The 12,011-nt window shown below is 52.4% G+C and overlaps 5 protein-coding genes across 5 annotated transcripts in view; 2 read left to right on the forward strand and 3 right to left on the reverse strand.

The window, feature by feature from the left end:
* cdc31 (putative cell division control protein Cdc31) overlaps positions 1 to 603 on the forward strand; it is a gene marked incomplete at both ends in the record, with an annotated part of 959 nt that extends 356 nt beyond the window's left edge. The window contains one exon of the mRNA XM_025656067.1: positions 100 to 603. Coding sequence (XP_025515206.1) covers positions 100 to 603 — 504 coding nt within the window. The remainder of the gene's footprint in view (positions 1 to 99) is intronic.
* Positions 604 to 1,316: 713 nt separating this feature from the next.
* Positions 1,317 to 3,745, reverse strand: admB (ADAM family of metalloprotease ADM-B; the record flags this gene model as incomplete). The annotated part of the gene is made up of 2 exons (XM_025656070.1): positions 1,317 to 3,622; positions 3,676 to 3,745. The coding sequence occupies 2 exons, from the start codon at positions 3,743 to 3,745 to the stop codon at positions 1,317 to 1,319; spliced, it is 2,376 nt and encodes a 791-aa protein (XP_025515207.1).
* Positions 3,746 to 4,669: 924 nt separating this feature from the next.
* On the reverse strand, positions 4,670 to 6,743 carry BO85DRAFT_459996 (putative DNA polymerase iota; the record flags this gene model as incomplete). The annotated part of the gene is made up of 3 exons (XM_025661688.1): positions 4,670 to 6,154; positions 6,285 to 6,572; positions 6,696 to 6,743. 3 exons carry the CDS (start codon positions 6,741 to 6,743, stop codon positions 4,670 to 4,672), a joined length of 1,821 nt encoding a protein of 606 aa, XP_025515208.1.
* A 1,369-nt stretch (positions 6,744 to 8,112) lies between these two features.
* Positions 8,113 to 10,087, forward strand: BO85DRAFT_37596 (uncharacterized protein). The gene has a single exon (XM_025656201.1). It carries the CDS (start codon positions 8,413 to 8,415, stop codon positions 9,613 to 9,615), a length of 1,203 nt encoding a protein of 400 aa, XP_025515209.1. The 5' UTR covers positions 8,113 to 8,412; the 3' UTR covers positions 9,616 to 10,087.
* A 613-nt stretch (positions 10,088 to 10,700) lies between these two features.
* On the reverse strand, positions 10,701 to 11,632 carry BO85DRAFT_459998 (class I SAM-dependent methyltransferase; the record flags this gene model as incomplete). Its single annotated transcript, XM_025661689.1, has 2 exons — positions 10,701 to 11,458; positions 11,575 to 11,632. 2 exons carry the CDS (start codon positions 11,630 to 11,632, stop codon positions 10,701 to 10,703), a joined length of 816 nt encoding a protein of 271 aa, XP_025515210.1.
* Positions 11,633 to 12,011: the final 379 nt, after the last annotated feature.

Raw genomic sequence — 12,011 nt, forward strand, 5'->3', positions numbered from 1 at the left:
CCCCCCCCCCTCACACCAAGTCACCCCCGTCAAACATACATACATACACTGCATCCTAAAAGGAACAAACACATGATTAACGAGATAATAAAATAACAGTTCACCCTCTTCGACCTCGACCGCGACCGCCACCTCGACTACCACGAACTCCGCGTCGCCTTCCGTGCACTGGGCTTCACCCTCCCCAAACAAGAGCTCATCTCCCTCCTAACCACCTACGGCGTTCCGCGTCCTCAAGTCCAACAACAACAGCAACAGAACGCCGGCAACCCTCCCCCTCCCCAGCAACAACAGAACCGCGCGGCAGCAACTACGAACCCCCAACACCCGAGTAATCTGCTCATGCCACTATCGGCCTTTCAGGCCGTCACGGCGCTGAAGATACTGGAGCGGGATCCGCGCGACGAGATCCTGCGCGCGTTCGAACTGTTCGATGAAGGCGGGAAGGGATACATTGACTTGGAGGACTTGAGGCGCGTAGCCAGGGAATTGGGTGAGACGGGCCTCGAAGAGGAGGAGTTGAGGGCTATGATTGAGGAGTTTGATTTGGAGGGTGTCGGGGGTGTTACGCGCGAGGCGTTCGTCGGGATTTGTTGGCAGTGATTATTATTTTCCTTTTTTTTATACCTCTCTTTCTTTAGTTTTTCACTCATTGGGTATGTATGTGGATTGGGTGGAATTTCCCGGTTTGGTGGGTGAATGGGAGATGGATGGTTCTTCTTGTTTACCTTGCTGAGTTGCTGTCCTTGGTGTGTGTGTGTCTGTTTTCTTGTTGACGTCTAATTATTTACCACTCGTACTCTGCATGGACTGGCGCCAATTGATTTGGGATTTTGACTCTACAATGAAAATAGCATTGTCAATATCGGATTTCCTTCCTGCCTGCTACCATGCTATGGTCACTGTTACTTACTATCATGATACCTACAAGACGGAACTTGGTAATATATAGTTCGAAGCGTTCATTATACACGGCAAAAATACATACATCAGACCCCTGACCATACATACCACGGCCCGGTCTAATATGGGCAAGAAAGGGAGAGAAGGTAAACGAACAAAGAACGAAAAAGGTTTGATTGAGAAAGACGTGAACCAACCCCGGGCACTGTATCCATTGATTGTAAGTTTAAACACCCAGACCCCACATAGAAAAGAACAACAATTCAGCAGCAAGCCAAAACTCTAAAACACGCCTCCACTCCAAGATAAAGAATGTTAAGGTCAATTAGTCAATCAATCAATCGTCACAAAATGCAATGCTAGTGGCTGCAAGGATCATAATGCATACTAAATCGCACGAAAAGCCCCCTCAATCAAGCGTACCGCCCCTGCGGAGACATATATTGCGGCATTGGCTGGCCAGCTACACCTGGATAGGGTGGCGGCGGCTCGTTCCCTAATCCTTGATAGCCTCGCGCCGGCCACTGGTTCATGGGCGGCGGCGGGGGAGGTCTAGCGCCGGGCCAGGGCCCGTAGGGCACTGGACGCGGGACGGGTTTGGGGGCGCGGGCCTGACGACAGCGGTTCACGATGCACGTCATCAGGGCTAGAAGGATGAGGGCTCCTACGGCGCAGGCGACACCAATGACGATTCCCTTGTGGTTCTTGATCCAGGATTCGACGTTCTGGCCCTTGCAGTCGCCGTTGCTGCAGTAGCCGCCACTGCCGCAGGGAGTGCCGTCGAGGAAGTTTTGGTTGACGCTGTAGCACGTGCCGATCTTCGGGGAGGTGCAGACCAGTTCGCAGGAGGAACTAAAGGAGGAACATGCGTAGGTGTCGTTGCTGTGGAGGAGACTGCCCATTACACTGCGGCACTGGTAGTCCCGGCTGGTGCATTGGCCACTGGCGCAGGCGAGTCCCGAGCCACTGCTGCCGCAGCTGGTGCCGTCTTTCTTGAACGAGTCGGTGGGACAAGTGCTGGAGTTGCCGCTGCAGGTCTCTGCCACGTCGCAGTCGCCGCGACTGGCGCGACATACTGTCCCGGCCGAGGAGAACTGGCAGCTCGAACAGCAGCTGTCATTGGAGTCATCACACACAGCTCCCGACTTGAACTTGCAAGTCTTCGCGTCGCAGCAGTTGTTGTCGCCGCAACCATCTTCGCCGCCACAGTCGCAATCTTCGCCGGACTCGACAATTCCGTTGCCACACTGGCTGCCAGTGTAGGTGGTAACGTCGCGGTTGGCGGAGAGACAACTAGACTTGACGCTGTTGCGGCCCAGGGCTGCGCAAATATTTCCGATAGTGCACTGCGAGAACGAGGTGATGTCTGTACCAGTTGTGGGGTTCATAATGTATTTTGCGTTGGCATCGCAGGTGCTTGAGGTCAACGGACAGCATTGAGACGAGGCTTCAAGATCCTGCGCACAGGTCTGAGAGTCGCAGTCGTGGACAGCGCCGAAAGTGTGGCCAGATTCATGAGCAAAGATTTGCCAATCCGAGCCGGAAGACCGAACGACAACGTTAGTTCCACTGACCGTACTGGAGCCATCCGAAGAAGCATCGCTATTACAGAGTTGGCCCAGCCAGGACAGTCCGACCTCGTTGCCCGTCGCGCAATCGCTCATTAAGGTCCAATAAGCATTGTCGTCCGATTGCTCGCCGCGCCACTTGGAGAACAGATCCAGACGAGAGGTGAGATTTCCGCTGGAGCAGGGCATGTTCCATGCCGTGGCTGCGGGCGGGTTGTCAGGGCATGAGCTGTCGGTAATAGTCAAATTCCGCAGCCCAATCGTAATGTTAAAGGACTTTTCGTAGACATTGGACGCGCTGTTGACAGTGCTGATGACCCATTCCTTGGCGGCCGTCTCATTGTTAAATGAGCCGGTAAAGGAGCAGTCCGTTGCTACGCCAATCAGAGCGACCTGTTTCGTGCTCGGACAGCCCGAAGTATCGCCAATGGTGGACGCCAAATTGACACCACCAGCATTACCGGACACACTTCCGATATCAGACTGGCGCTTGTTGAGTCCAAGCAAAGAGTTCAACGACATCGCTCCCCACGCATCCGTTTCCGCCTGGACGTACGGTTGTAGCACAGGGTGGTTGGGGTTGGTGTTGAAGCCGAGCTGATCGGCTTGACACGAGGTTGATCCGAGCGACGACCGCTTCAATTCCGTATGTAGACGCACCATATCCGAATCCCGGTAAAAGATCATATAATCCTTCGCTGAGTCAGGAAGGTCGACATCCACGGGGCGTTTCTTCTCCATGTATGCCGATTTCAGCTGAACGTGATGGTTGTCGCCGTCGACACTGAAGACTCCCTCAAACAGAGGCTCCGAACCATCCTGCTTCAAGTAGATCCGCGCCCATCCGACCGGATCCCACATGCCTTTTCCTCGCCCGAGTAGACTCCTCCCCTTGAAGACCTTATGCTCATGTCGGGCAATGGGCTCGTGGCGTCGCACGTTCCCGTCGGCGTCGAGGTACTGTACGGATGCGTCTTCTGCCAGGATGTCGTGGTTGGGTTCTAGCTCCAGCTTGATCCGCTGGTGCGTGTCATGGATATCGAAAGTGATGTCAAAGTGGTCAAGGTGATCGACCCGCTGCGAGGGCGTCTTGATGGTGGGCTGGTCAAGCGTCGACACATGACGGATGGCACTTGGAGCTTGTGATCGAGCTGCATTCATTCAAGTTAGGACAGATCCATGCGCCGGATATCGCCGAACTCACCTTGTACACTGGCCCCAAAGAGTGATATAGCACTTGCAATGAAGGGCAGGGAATAGGTAAGAAACCGCATGGCTGTCAGCGAGTGAAGACAGCCGATGGGAGAGGTTGAAGGTATGCGCTGAACGAGGGTGCTGGCATCAAAACCACAGCGAGAGATCCGGGAAGTCAGGGTTAACAGAGCCCTTCGATCCACAGCATCAGGCAGCGACGAAAAGTGGAAACGAATGAGTTCCCTTTCACGGCTGAATGGACCCGGTCGAGATCTTGGCTCGGGAACCGGGCATGTATGACGGATCACGCCGGAGATTAAGCTGCACTGAAGGGGGTTTATTCTTCCCCGGATCGTCGCAGTCTCTCACACCTTCAGAGGATGTATACTGGAGGTGTGGAGAGGGGAGAGAGAGAAAGAAAGAGCGCGCGCGCAACAACCGGAGTGAGCAGTGAGACTCACTTGACGGGGGAGTGAAAGGGATTCTTCCAGTTGGCGAACCAAGGAGGTTTGGCTTGGCTGGAGGCGCAGCCGCCTTGGCGGGCGGGCGGAAATCTGGAATGAATGGCGAGAATCTCCCTCCAAGCAGTAAACAAATACACGTTGGTCCAGAGGGCAAACAGGAGCGAGTCTAGTTCAACGAAAGTGAATTGGATTGAGAGAATGGAAGATGATGGATGGGAAAATAAAGTGGAGGGGGTGGAAAAAGCGGAGGATAGTAGCGAGGGACTTGAGGAGAGGGATTGACAGGGTCCGGTTCAGGGATTGCAATTGGACCCCGAATCAACAACAACAACAACCCATTTGATGGTCGATTCATCGCTTCTCCGCTTTTGGTTGTCGCGGACACCCGCCAAGCCTCCCGGCGCTTACGGATCATCGCTCATTATTTTGTTGTCTTACTATAACTCAAGAGCAATAACCACTCATTCCTGTGGTCAATACTCTTCAACCATAGTGTCATCATTCCCCCGCAATTTAGTGCCCAGTAGCCCCAACTCACGCTCAGTCGGGAACCAAATGAAATGCTTCGTGCGCCTCTCGGGCGAAATGCGGAATCATGGCGCCGCAGACGCCACATACTACACAAGCCATGCCATCTTCTCCATCGCTCTCTTCCCATGCAGCTTCCTCCACGTCGTTCTCGGTCACGGCTGCACTGTCTCCACGATGAAGGGGTTCCTGAAGGTGCATCATCGTGCCGCTGTTACCCGTAGAGACTGGCACTGGCTCAGAAATGGCCAAGGCATCGTTGCGCCGCGACCCTTGGCTCTGAAACATCTTACCAATATCGCGTCCACTGCTTTGCTTCCGTTCTCCAGCTGCCTCGACCAGATTCGTCACAGCGACATTCATTAACCGCAGGTTCCACCCAGATCTCTCCGGGTGAAGCTTGCGGAACATGGACAGTAGCTGATCTTGTACCAACCGTTCAGCCAGCGCGTCTACACTCTCATCAAGATGAAAGACATAGCCGGGCAGCGGCGCTGACCGAGAAATTCTCCCCCCATGGTAAGCTTGCGCATTGTCGGTGGCAGATCGGGGCCGGGTGGACAGCCGCAGGGTCCGTGGATGCGCGAGCCATCGGACTTTAGACACTGCAACTTGGTTTGCTGCTGTACCGTCAGTCTCCCTGTCCTTCTCTGTCAGATCCGTACGCATCCGACGAAGTAAGCTCCCTGTGAGCGAGACTAGCTCTTTACGGACGCTGTCGAAACTGTCCAGGCGACCGTAGGAATCTTCAATGCTTATCTGCGTGGGCAAATCTCCTGCCTGGACGACCTCGGTATTGTCTACGCCATGCAGCAGTCCCCAGACCCGCACCCCAATATCTCGGGGTGCCCCTGGACCCCCTAAGATCCGACTGAGCAGGGACGGGCCCATGCCAGGCAACAACCGGATGTCTCTCACAGTCACCTTGTCAGAGTCAGCGGTGTCGTCGGCGGTCACCGCTGGGACTGAGTGAGCGCCTTCATCAGCAAGATAGTGACAGAGTTTCCGCGTCAGTTTGGAGCCGATCCCGGGGATCTTCCTGATTTCGTGCGCATCGAGAAAATTCAGCACATTACTGGGCGCAGCAAGCGTCGGTGTAGTAGTATACGGGGGAAGCAGCGTAGTCTGGTTGTTCGGTTTATGAGTGCTGCCTGCGAGCTTGGCGAGAAGCTTGGACGTAGAGATCCCCACTGTGGCAGTGTACCCTTTCTGGTGCTCCAGTTGACCGCGAAGGTAGCCTGCGAGGTGCGAGGCCACCAGCAGTCGAGTGTAAAGCCAGGCTGATGCGTCTTCGTCAGCTGTCGCAGTCGTCGAGGGCGCAGCGGCAGCGATCGTATTCGGATCAGCTGGGTAAGTGGAGCCACATAATCGGGTGGCATCATAAGTGAAACCCACGGTGGGTTCGTGCCGGTCCAGATGAAAGAATGAATGTTCCAGATCATAGCGATTTAACAGATCGACATTGTAGTTGACCATCTCGGTGACATCCAAGAACAACTGCAGGCGGGTATTAGATGGGATCGCGAAGAAGCTCACTGCAGCCCAGGAACCCGTGGAGAACCACCTCAACGGACAGTCCTGACAATGAAATCAAGTCTCTAGCAGAGTCGAAACTCGCAATACATACCTCATCAAACCCGAGTCTTTCGACCTTCTCCCCCCAAACGAAGGACCTAATGTAGAGGAATAGATCCTTGGATGCATCGCGAAATCTAGACAGATCTTCACCTAAGACAATGACGACGTCCGGGCAGATCTGTTTGGCCTCTTTGATCAACTGGAGCTTGCGCAACCCGCGCCGGCGGGCCTCATAATTACAGGTGACTACGATCTGTTTCTGCTGGACGGCCAACGGCAGGGATTTCAGCACTGGCTGCTCCACCTCAAAGACCGAGGCGTAGAAACAATCATAATCCTGTGGGGATTGCAGAGAGGCAGTTAGCTAACGGCCGAATGGAGTCACGTTTTTCGCAGGGTTTTGAAAACGTTATTTTTAATTGAGTGCAGTATGGATCACTATATGGGTAGCGTGACTGACAAAGTGGAGGATGATTCGGTGGTCGTCTCTGGATGGTAACACAGCCATGAACTACAGTACTGTACTATGTAGCATCGACTGAGAGAGAGCCAGTGGGGATCGGGTTCCAGGCAGACCTCAACGGAGAGTTGTATTCCGTCTGCTACCTTGTCCTGAGTCCCTACTGTATCCGTAGTAGGGAGGCGAAAAGGATGTTGCGAAAACCTCCGGTGGATAATATTACCGGAATGCAGAGGGCTGGAAATGGGAGCTCAAAAAGGGAATTTGTCCGTCCGCACCTGTCATCAAGTAGTGAGAAGAGATTCGATAGTCAACCGAGATAGATCCATAGATAGGATAGATAGTGCGATGCAACATTCTGTTTAGTGCGAATTGAGGCATCCAGCTGATTGGGCAACAAACCTGCGGCTGGGATGTGGCTGGTGCAGTGGTCACGCTTCAGTCACTGGGTGGCTGGGGTAAAGCCCATTCAGACTTTCTGGTTGGTTGGACCCTGGCTGACTCAGTAGGTGCGTGACCCATGACACTAACCCAAAGTGGTGTCATTTCCCCACAGTCACTCGTGCAGGGACTATCCCATTTTTAGAACACCGCGTCAGCTGCAGTTTTGATTGGTCTGTGCCAGATGCAACTGCCTTACGTAAGGGCGGCACTGTGACGCGCACCTTTTCCTTTTTTCCTGCTCCAGTTCAATTGCTATAAATAACGACTTGCAACTCGTGCCCGGGAACGACAACCAGCAATACTCCAACGTGGAAATGAATCAAAACATACACTCATGGTGGATATGAGTCAACACTAGGCAGATTTCTAGCAGAGACATGGCGGAGAGGAATGGATCGGCCGCGTGTCTCGCCCGGGCGTCGATGGCCAGAAGATGGCAGATGGAATGGAGCCGTTGGAAGGATCGGCCATTCTCGATCATCGGAAAACTGGGGCCCGTCGGCGGCGGCGTCAATAGTTGGGTTATAATTAGATGGAGAGCGACTAGCCGGTCGGTGGTTCAGCAGAGAAGCACTGAGACTGTGAAGACATGCCTGAATGGAGATGCTGAGGGTACGATGGAGTCCAGCGACTCCATCCACCAGCCCGGCTTGGATGGTTGGATGGTTGGATGATAGGATGGCGAAGACTCGTAAATTTAGCACTTTTGATTAACAGTAATTTCTTAATTTCTTAATTTCTTTAATTTCCCTCCCCCGCGGCTAAAAGATATTTTCATTTTCATTTGCATTTTCATTTAACCCAGTTTCCTCTTGGACTGACTTTAATCGATCTTCTTCTGCCTATCCTCTGGCTTATCCTCTGGTTCCAACAGTCATTTCTTCAAACATTCCAGCAAACCATGAGTCGCAGATCATTCTAAAATAAGGCGACCCTCGTACAAGCGCCCACGTCTCTTGTCTGCTTGGTTCCAGTGCTTGGGATCCCACCTGGTCTTATTTCAGAACCTTATCGTCCCTGGATTTAACGCGCTTGGAGCCGGTTGTTGCACTTCTGCATCTTGAATCACACTCCGGTGCTGTTGGCAAGGCGCTACTGCTTCTGCTTCGTCTTTGCTGCTTCTTGGTGCGGGGCCTTACTGTTGCACCCCCCCAAAGACCTCCTCGCTTTCTGATCTCATTTCGTTTATCCTCTCCTTCCTCTCTTCCTCCCTCTTCTTCTTCTTCTTCTTCTTCTACTGCTCCCTCCGCCGTTGTGTTTGGGGGCCTTCGCCATGCTCGCAACCCCCATGACCCCGCAAGCATCCCACCCTTCGTCTTCTTCCTCCAACATGGTCTGCAGTCTGGCTTCGACTGCGACCACCACCACCTCCTCCTCCTCTTCATCCTCCTCATCCGCCAGTGCCACGCAACAAACTACGATATCATCCCGACCGAAGCTGACTCTCCAAACTTCCTCTCTTCCCCGAACCTTTGGCACATCCTCAACGGGACTGTCACTCTCTCTCGCAGCCGGAACGGCATCTCCTACCGTCCGTAATACCTTCAAAAATGCCTACGAGGTCACCGGTCCTTCGTCTGCCACCGCCTCTCCGTCATCCAAATACCCATCCAACCAACGCTTCAGCAAACCATCCTCCCCATTTACCACACACAACCCATACCAACTCCCACTGGGGGTGAAGAGTATTCTGCGAAACTCGCCGCTCGAGCCGACCTGCCGCCGACGGGCTGGATCGGTGGCCACTACCGGGCCGAATGGTGGACCGAGCGCGCGCCGCGTCTTCTTTCCCGCGAAGAAGCAAGTCAGCTATCGCAATCCCTTGGAAGAGGAAATTCAGACCGTGCACTACACGGCACGCCACTCTGATCTACACGATGAACCCGAGCCTGCACTCCAACCTCAACCTCAACCTCAACTTCAACCTCAACCTCAGCAACCAGAGGTGACCTCATCAGATGAGGACTCGGATTCAAACGCCAGCGGGTGTCCCTCGGATTCCAGCACTTCCGAAGATGAGCCCGAGGCCGGCTTAGGGAAGAAGACATCGTCTCCCATCAAGCGGAAGAAGCGCAAACATTCCAATGCCGAGAGGCAAGTCCGGGCAGTGGCCTTGATGGACGGAATCGCGGGACCCAGCAACCCAGGCAGCCTGACACCACAAACGCCGCGCAGGAAGCGAGCTAAACGTCGCTGTGAATGGCGATGGACCCTGGGACCGTTAGAGAATCGTGACAAACTGCTTCATCCCGTCCAGGATGAGACGGGTTCAACATCATCCGTGTCCCAGCCTGAAACGATACCGCACGAGTCCGAAACGGAGACCCCGTCCTCCGACCCTCCGCTTTCCAGCGCCAGTACCACACTCTACCACTCCAGCCCCAGTTCATCTGTCTCGTCGGATGTGGAAACGGAAAATGACGAGTGGCCGACGCACACCACCCACGAACTTGAATGCGCACATGCCGATCAATGACGATAACCCATGCTTGGTTACGAACCCCCTTGCATTGATGATCACGAATTATGCATATAGACGGCAGATGAACCACAGCATACCCCCATCCTACTTTCAGACATGTTGCTAGATAGCTCTTATTGATTTGGGACTTTCTTTTCTTTTCTTTTTCTGGTCGGGAAGCTCTTCCTTGAATGTCAGGACGTTCATGCCATTTACATTCACCGACCAGTCAACTTTTTACACTTCTGCCTACTTTCTCTATAAATATTCTCATATCTTCTTCCAATAATATATATTTATATGCATGTGAATGCAATCTGACTAGATGATCACATGGCTACATTCCACTTTCACCCGTGTAATGCTTGTGCTACGTGCCTGCCGTATGTTCATGCAGCTCCATGCTTCATACAAATCATAAATACGACGGTCGATCTCTGACGCATTCCCCATCCTAGTATGCTTAATATAGCAACAATAATAACATGCGGAGACCCCATGATATTAACTTTCGTGGATCGTCATGGCGTCATAAAATTCAACTAATCTATCTAGTAATAGCTGCATCGACTTGCAGATCATCCTTTAGATAGATCTTATGGTGCCAGCCAGCCAACCCTCAGACTTTCAAGAGAAAGAAGAAAGAAGATAAAAGAAAAGAAAATATTAAAGAAAAATAGCTCATAGACTATTGTCAACTCGGTCAGAGCTGCAGACTGTTTGTCGAGCCAGGACAGATATATAATAACCATGATCTCAAAGGTGTCGCCTTCTCTTCTCTCGCATATTATCATAATGAATTCTATAATGTTGATAGGAATATCCAAGATTAACGTAATACTATGGGTGACAAATATCCAAAGGCAACTTAAAGAATAGAAATGGTAACAATCCGCGAAGAAGAAAAACCACGTGCGGCACCTGACCTGCTAAGCAGCAGCAGCGGGCCGCTCCTTCATCTTCTCCTACATACTTTCTCCAAAACTTTGAACCTCCATTCTCGATTATTCCCCCAAGGCGATCTATAGTATCCTTCAGAACGCATACGCTTTAGATAGGTCCAACTTGCATAGGTTCAATCGAAAGGTGAACGAATGCTGTCATGGCTGGCGTTCATGCGGATCTGCGCAGTACGACAGGGACTGTTTCCTTCGAGCCATTAGCAGAATGCTGCGCATCTCGAGATCTACCTCGATGCCCCGCCAATTGCCCCCCGACGTAACAAAGGCGTGCCATTTTTCGTCGCCCTCGATCATATCTCGCATGAGAGTGTCCACGCAGTCGCCACATCCGCCCTCTTTTACTGATAAAGCTTCAGGATGTGCCTTGCGCCATTCATGGACCATACTCAATGTCCGTATCAGGGTCTCCAGACTACCAAGGGTCTGTGATGCACGCATTTTTATAGCTCCTGGCGTCTCCAACACGCCAGGCGCATCATCATCAGCAGGAATACTCACCAACCTTGTAAGGTCGGTCCAGTTAGCAAAGTCCCGGCATTCAACGGGATACATCCATTCATTGTTGAACACTGATATCCCTGGTTGAGGCCAGTACGGTACCAGATCCTCAAAGAAAAACTTTTGCAGGGCCCGATTAACCTTCGGGCGTCCCATTACGACGTAGTGGCCCCAGTTCCAGAAAACAACAGTACCCCCAGGACGGACTATTCGTGTCATCTCTTTCCAGAGCGGTTCAGGGTCGAACCAATGTGCTGCTTGACAGGCGATTACCAGATCAACCGTCTTCGATGCAATGAAGGGGAGAGACTCTGCATTGGACTGGTGATATTGGATATTGCTGACGTCCGATTTCTGAGCTCTTGCAGCTTGCTTTAGCATGCCCTCGGAGGAATCAACTCCAATAACAGATTTGAAATGGGTGGCCAGCGCGCGAGCCACAGCCCCGTGGCCAGTGCCCAGGTCGACACATAGTTCGTGGGGAGACTGATGGTAGGCTAAAACGGTGTCGTACAGAGCCTGAGGAGGGGAAGGGCGATGTGCAGCATATGCTGAACAGTCATAACCTTCATCCCTTGCGGAGCAGAAAAAGGCTCATCAGTATGTCGGAAAATATAGACACCCAGGGAAAACTCACGAGAAACTCGCCATTGGTTGGACGTGATGTAACCTTTCGCAATTATATTATCAAACTAGAGTCCTCCCTTTTGGTTTTCTCACCGAGGACTAGACGTGATTTATATACTAACTCATGGCGTGGGTATCACTCCGCCATACCTTCCTACGGCTCTTATGCTTAAAGTATGCAGCAATGTGCGCAAGCCTCATGGGATATGAGATAACACTTGACTGTTCCACATACCCAGTTGCCATGACAATTCCACTATTCTTTTAACGTTTCTAGCTGGATCTGGTCCAGTAAAGGTCCTTATCTGAAACAGTAGGATTCCC

The sequence above is a fragment of the Aspergillus piperis genome, assembly GCF_003184755.1.
Source record: "Aspergillus piperis CBS 112811 unplaced genomic scaffold BO85scaffold_10, whole genome shotgun sequence".
Taxonomy (NCBI): Eukaryota; Fungi; Ascomycota; class Eurotiomycetes; order Eurotiales; family Aspergillaceae; genus Aspergillus; species Aspergillus piperis.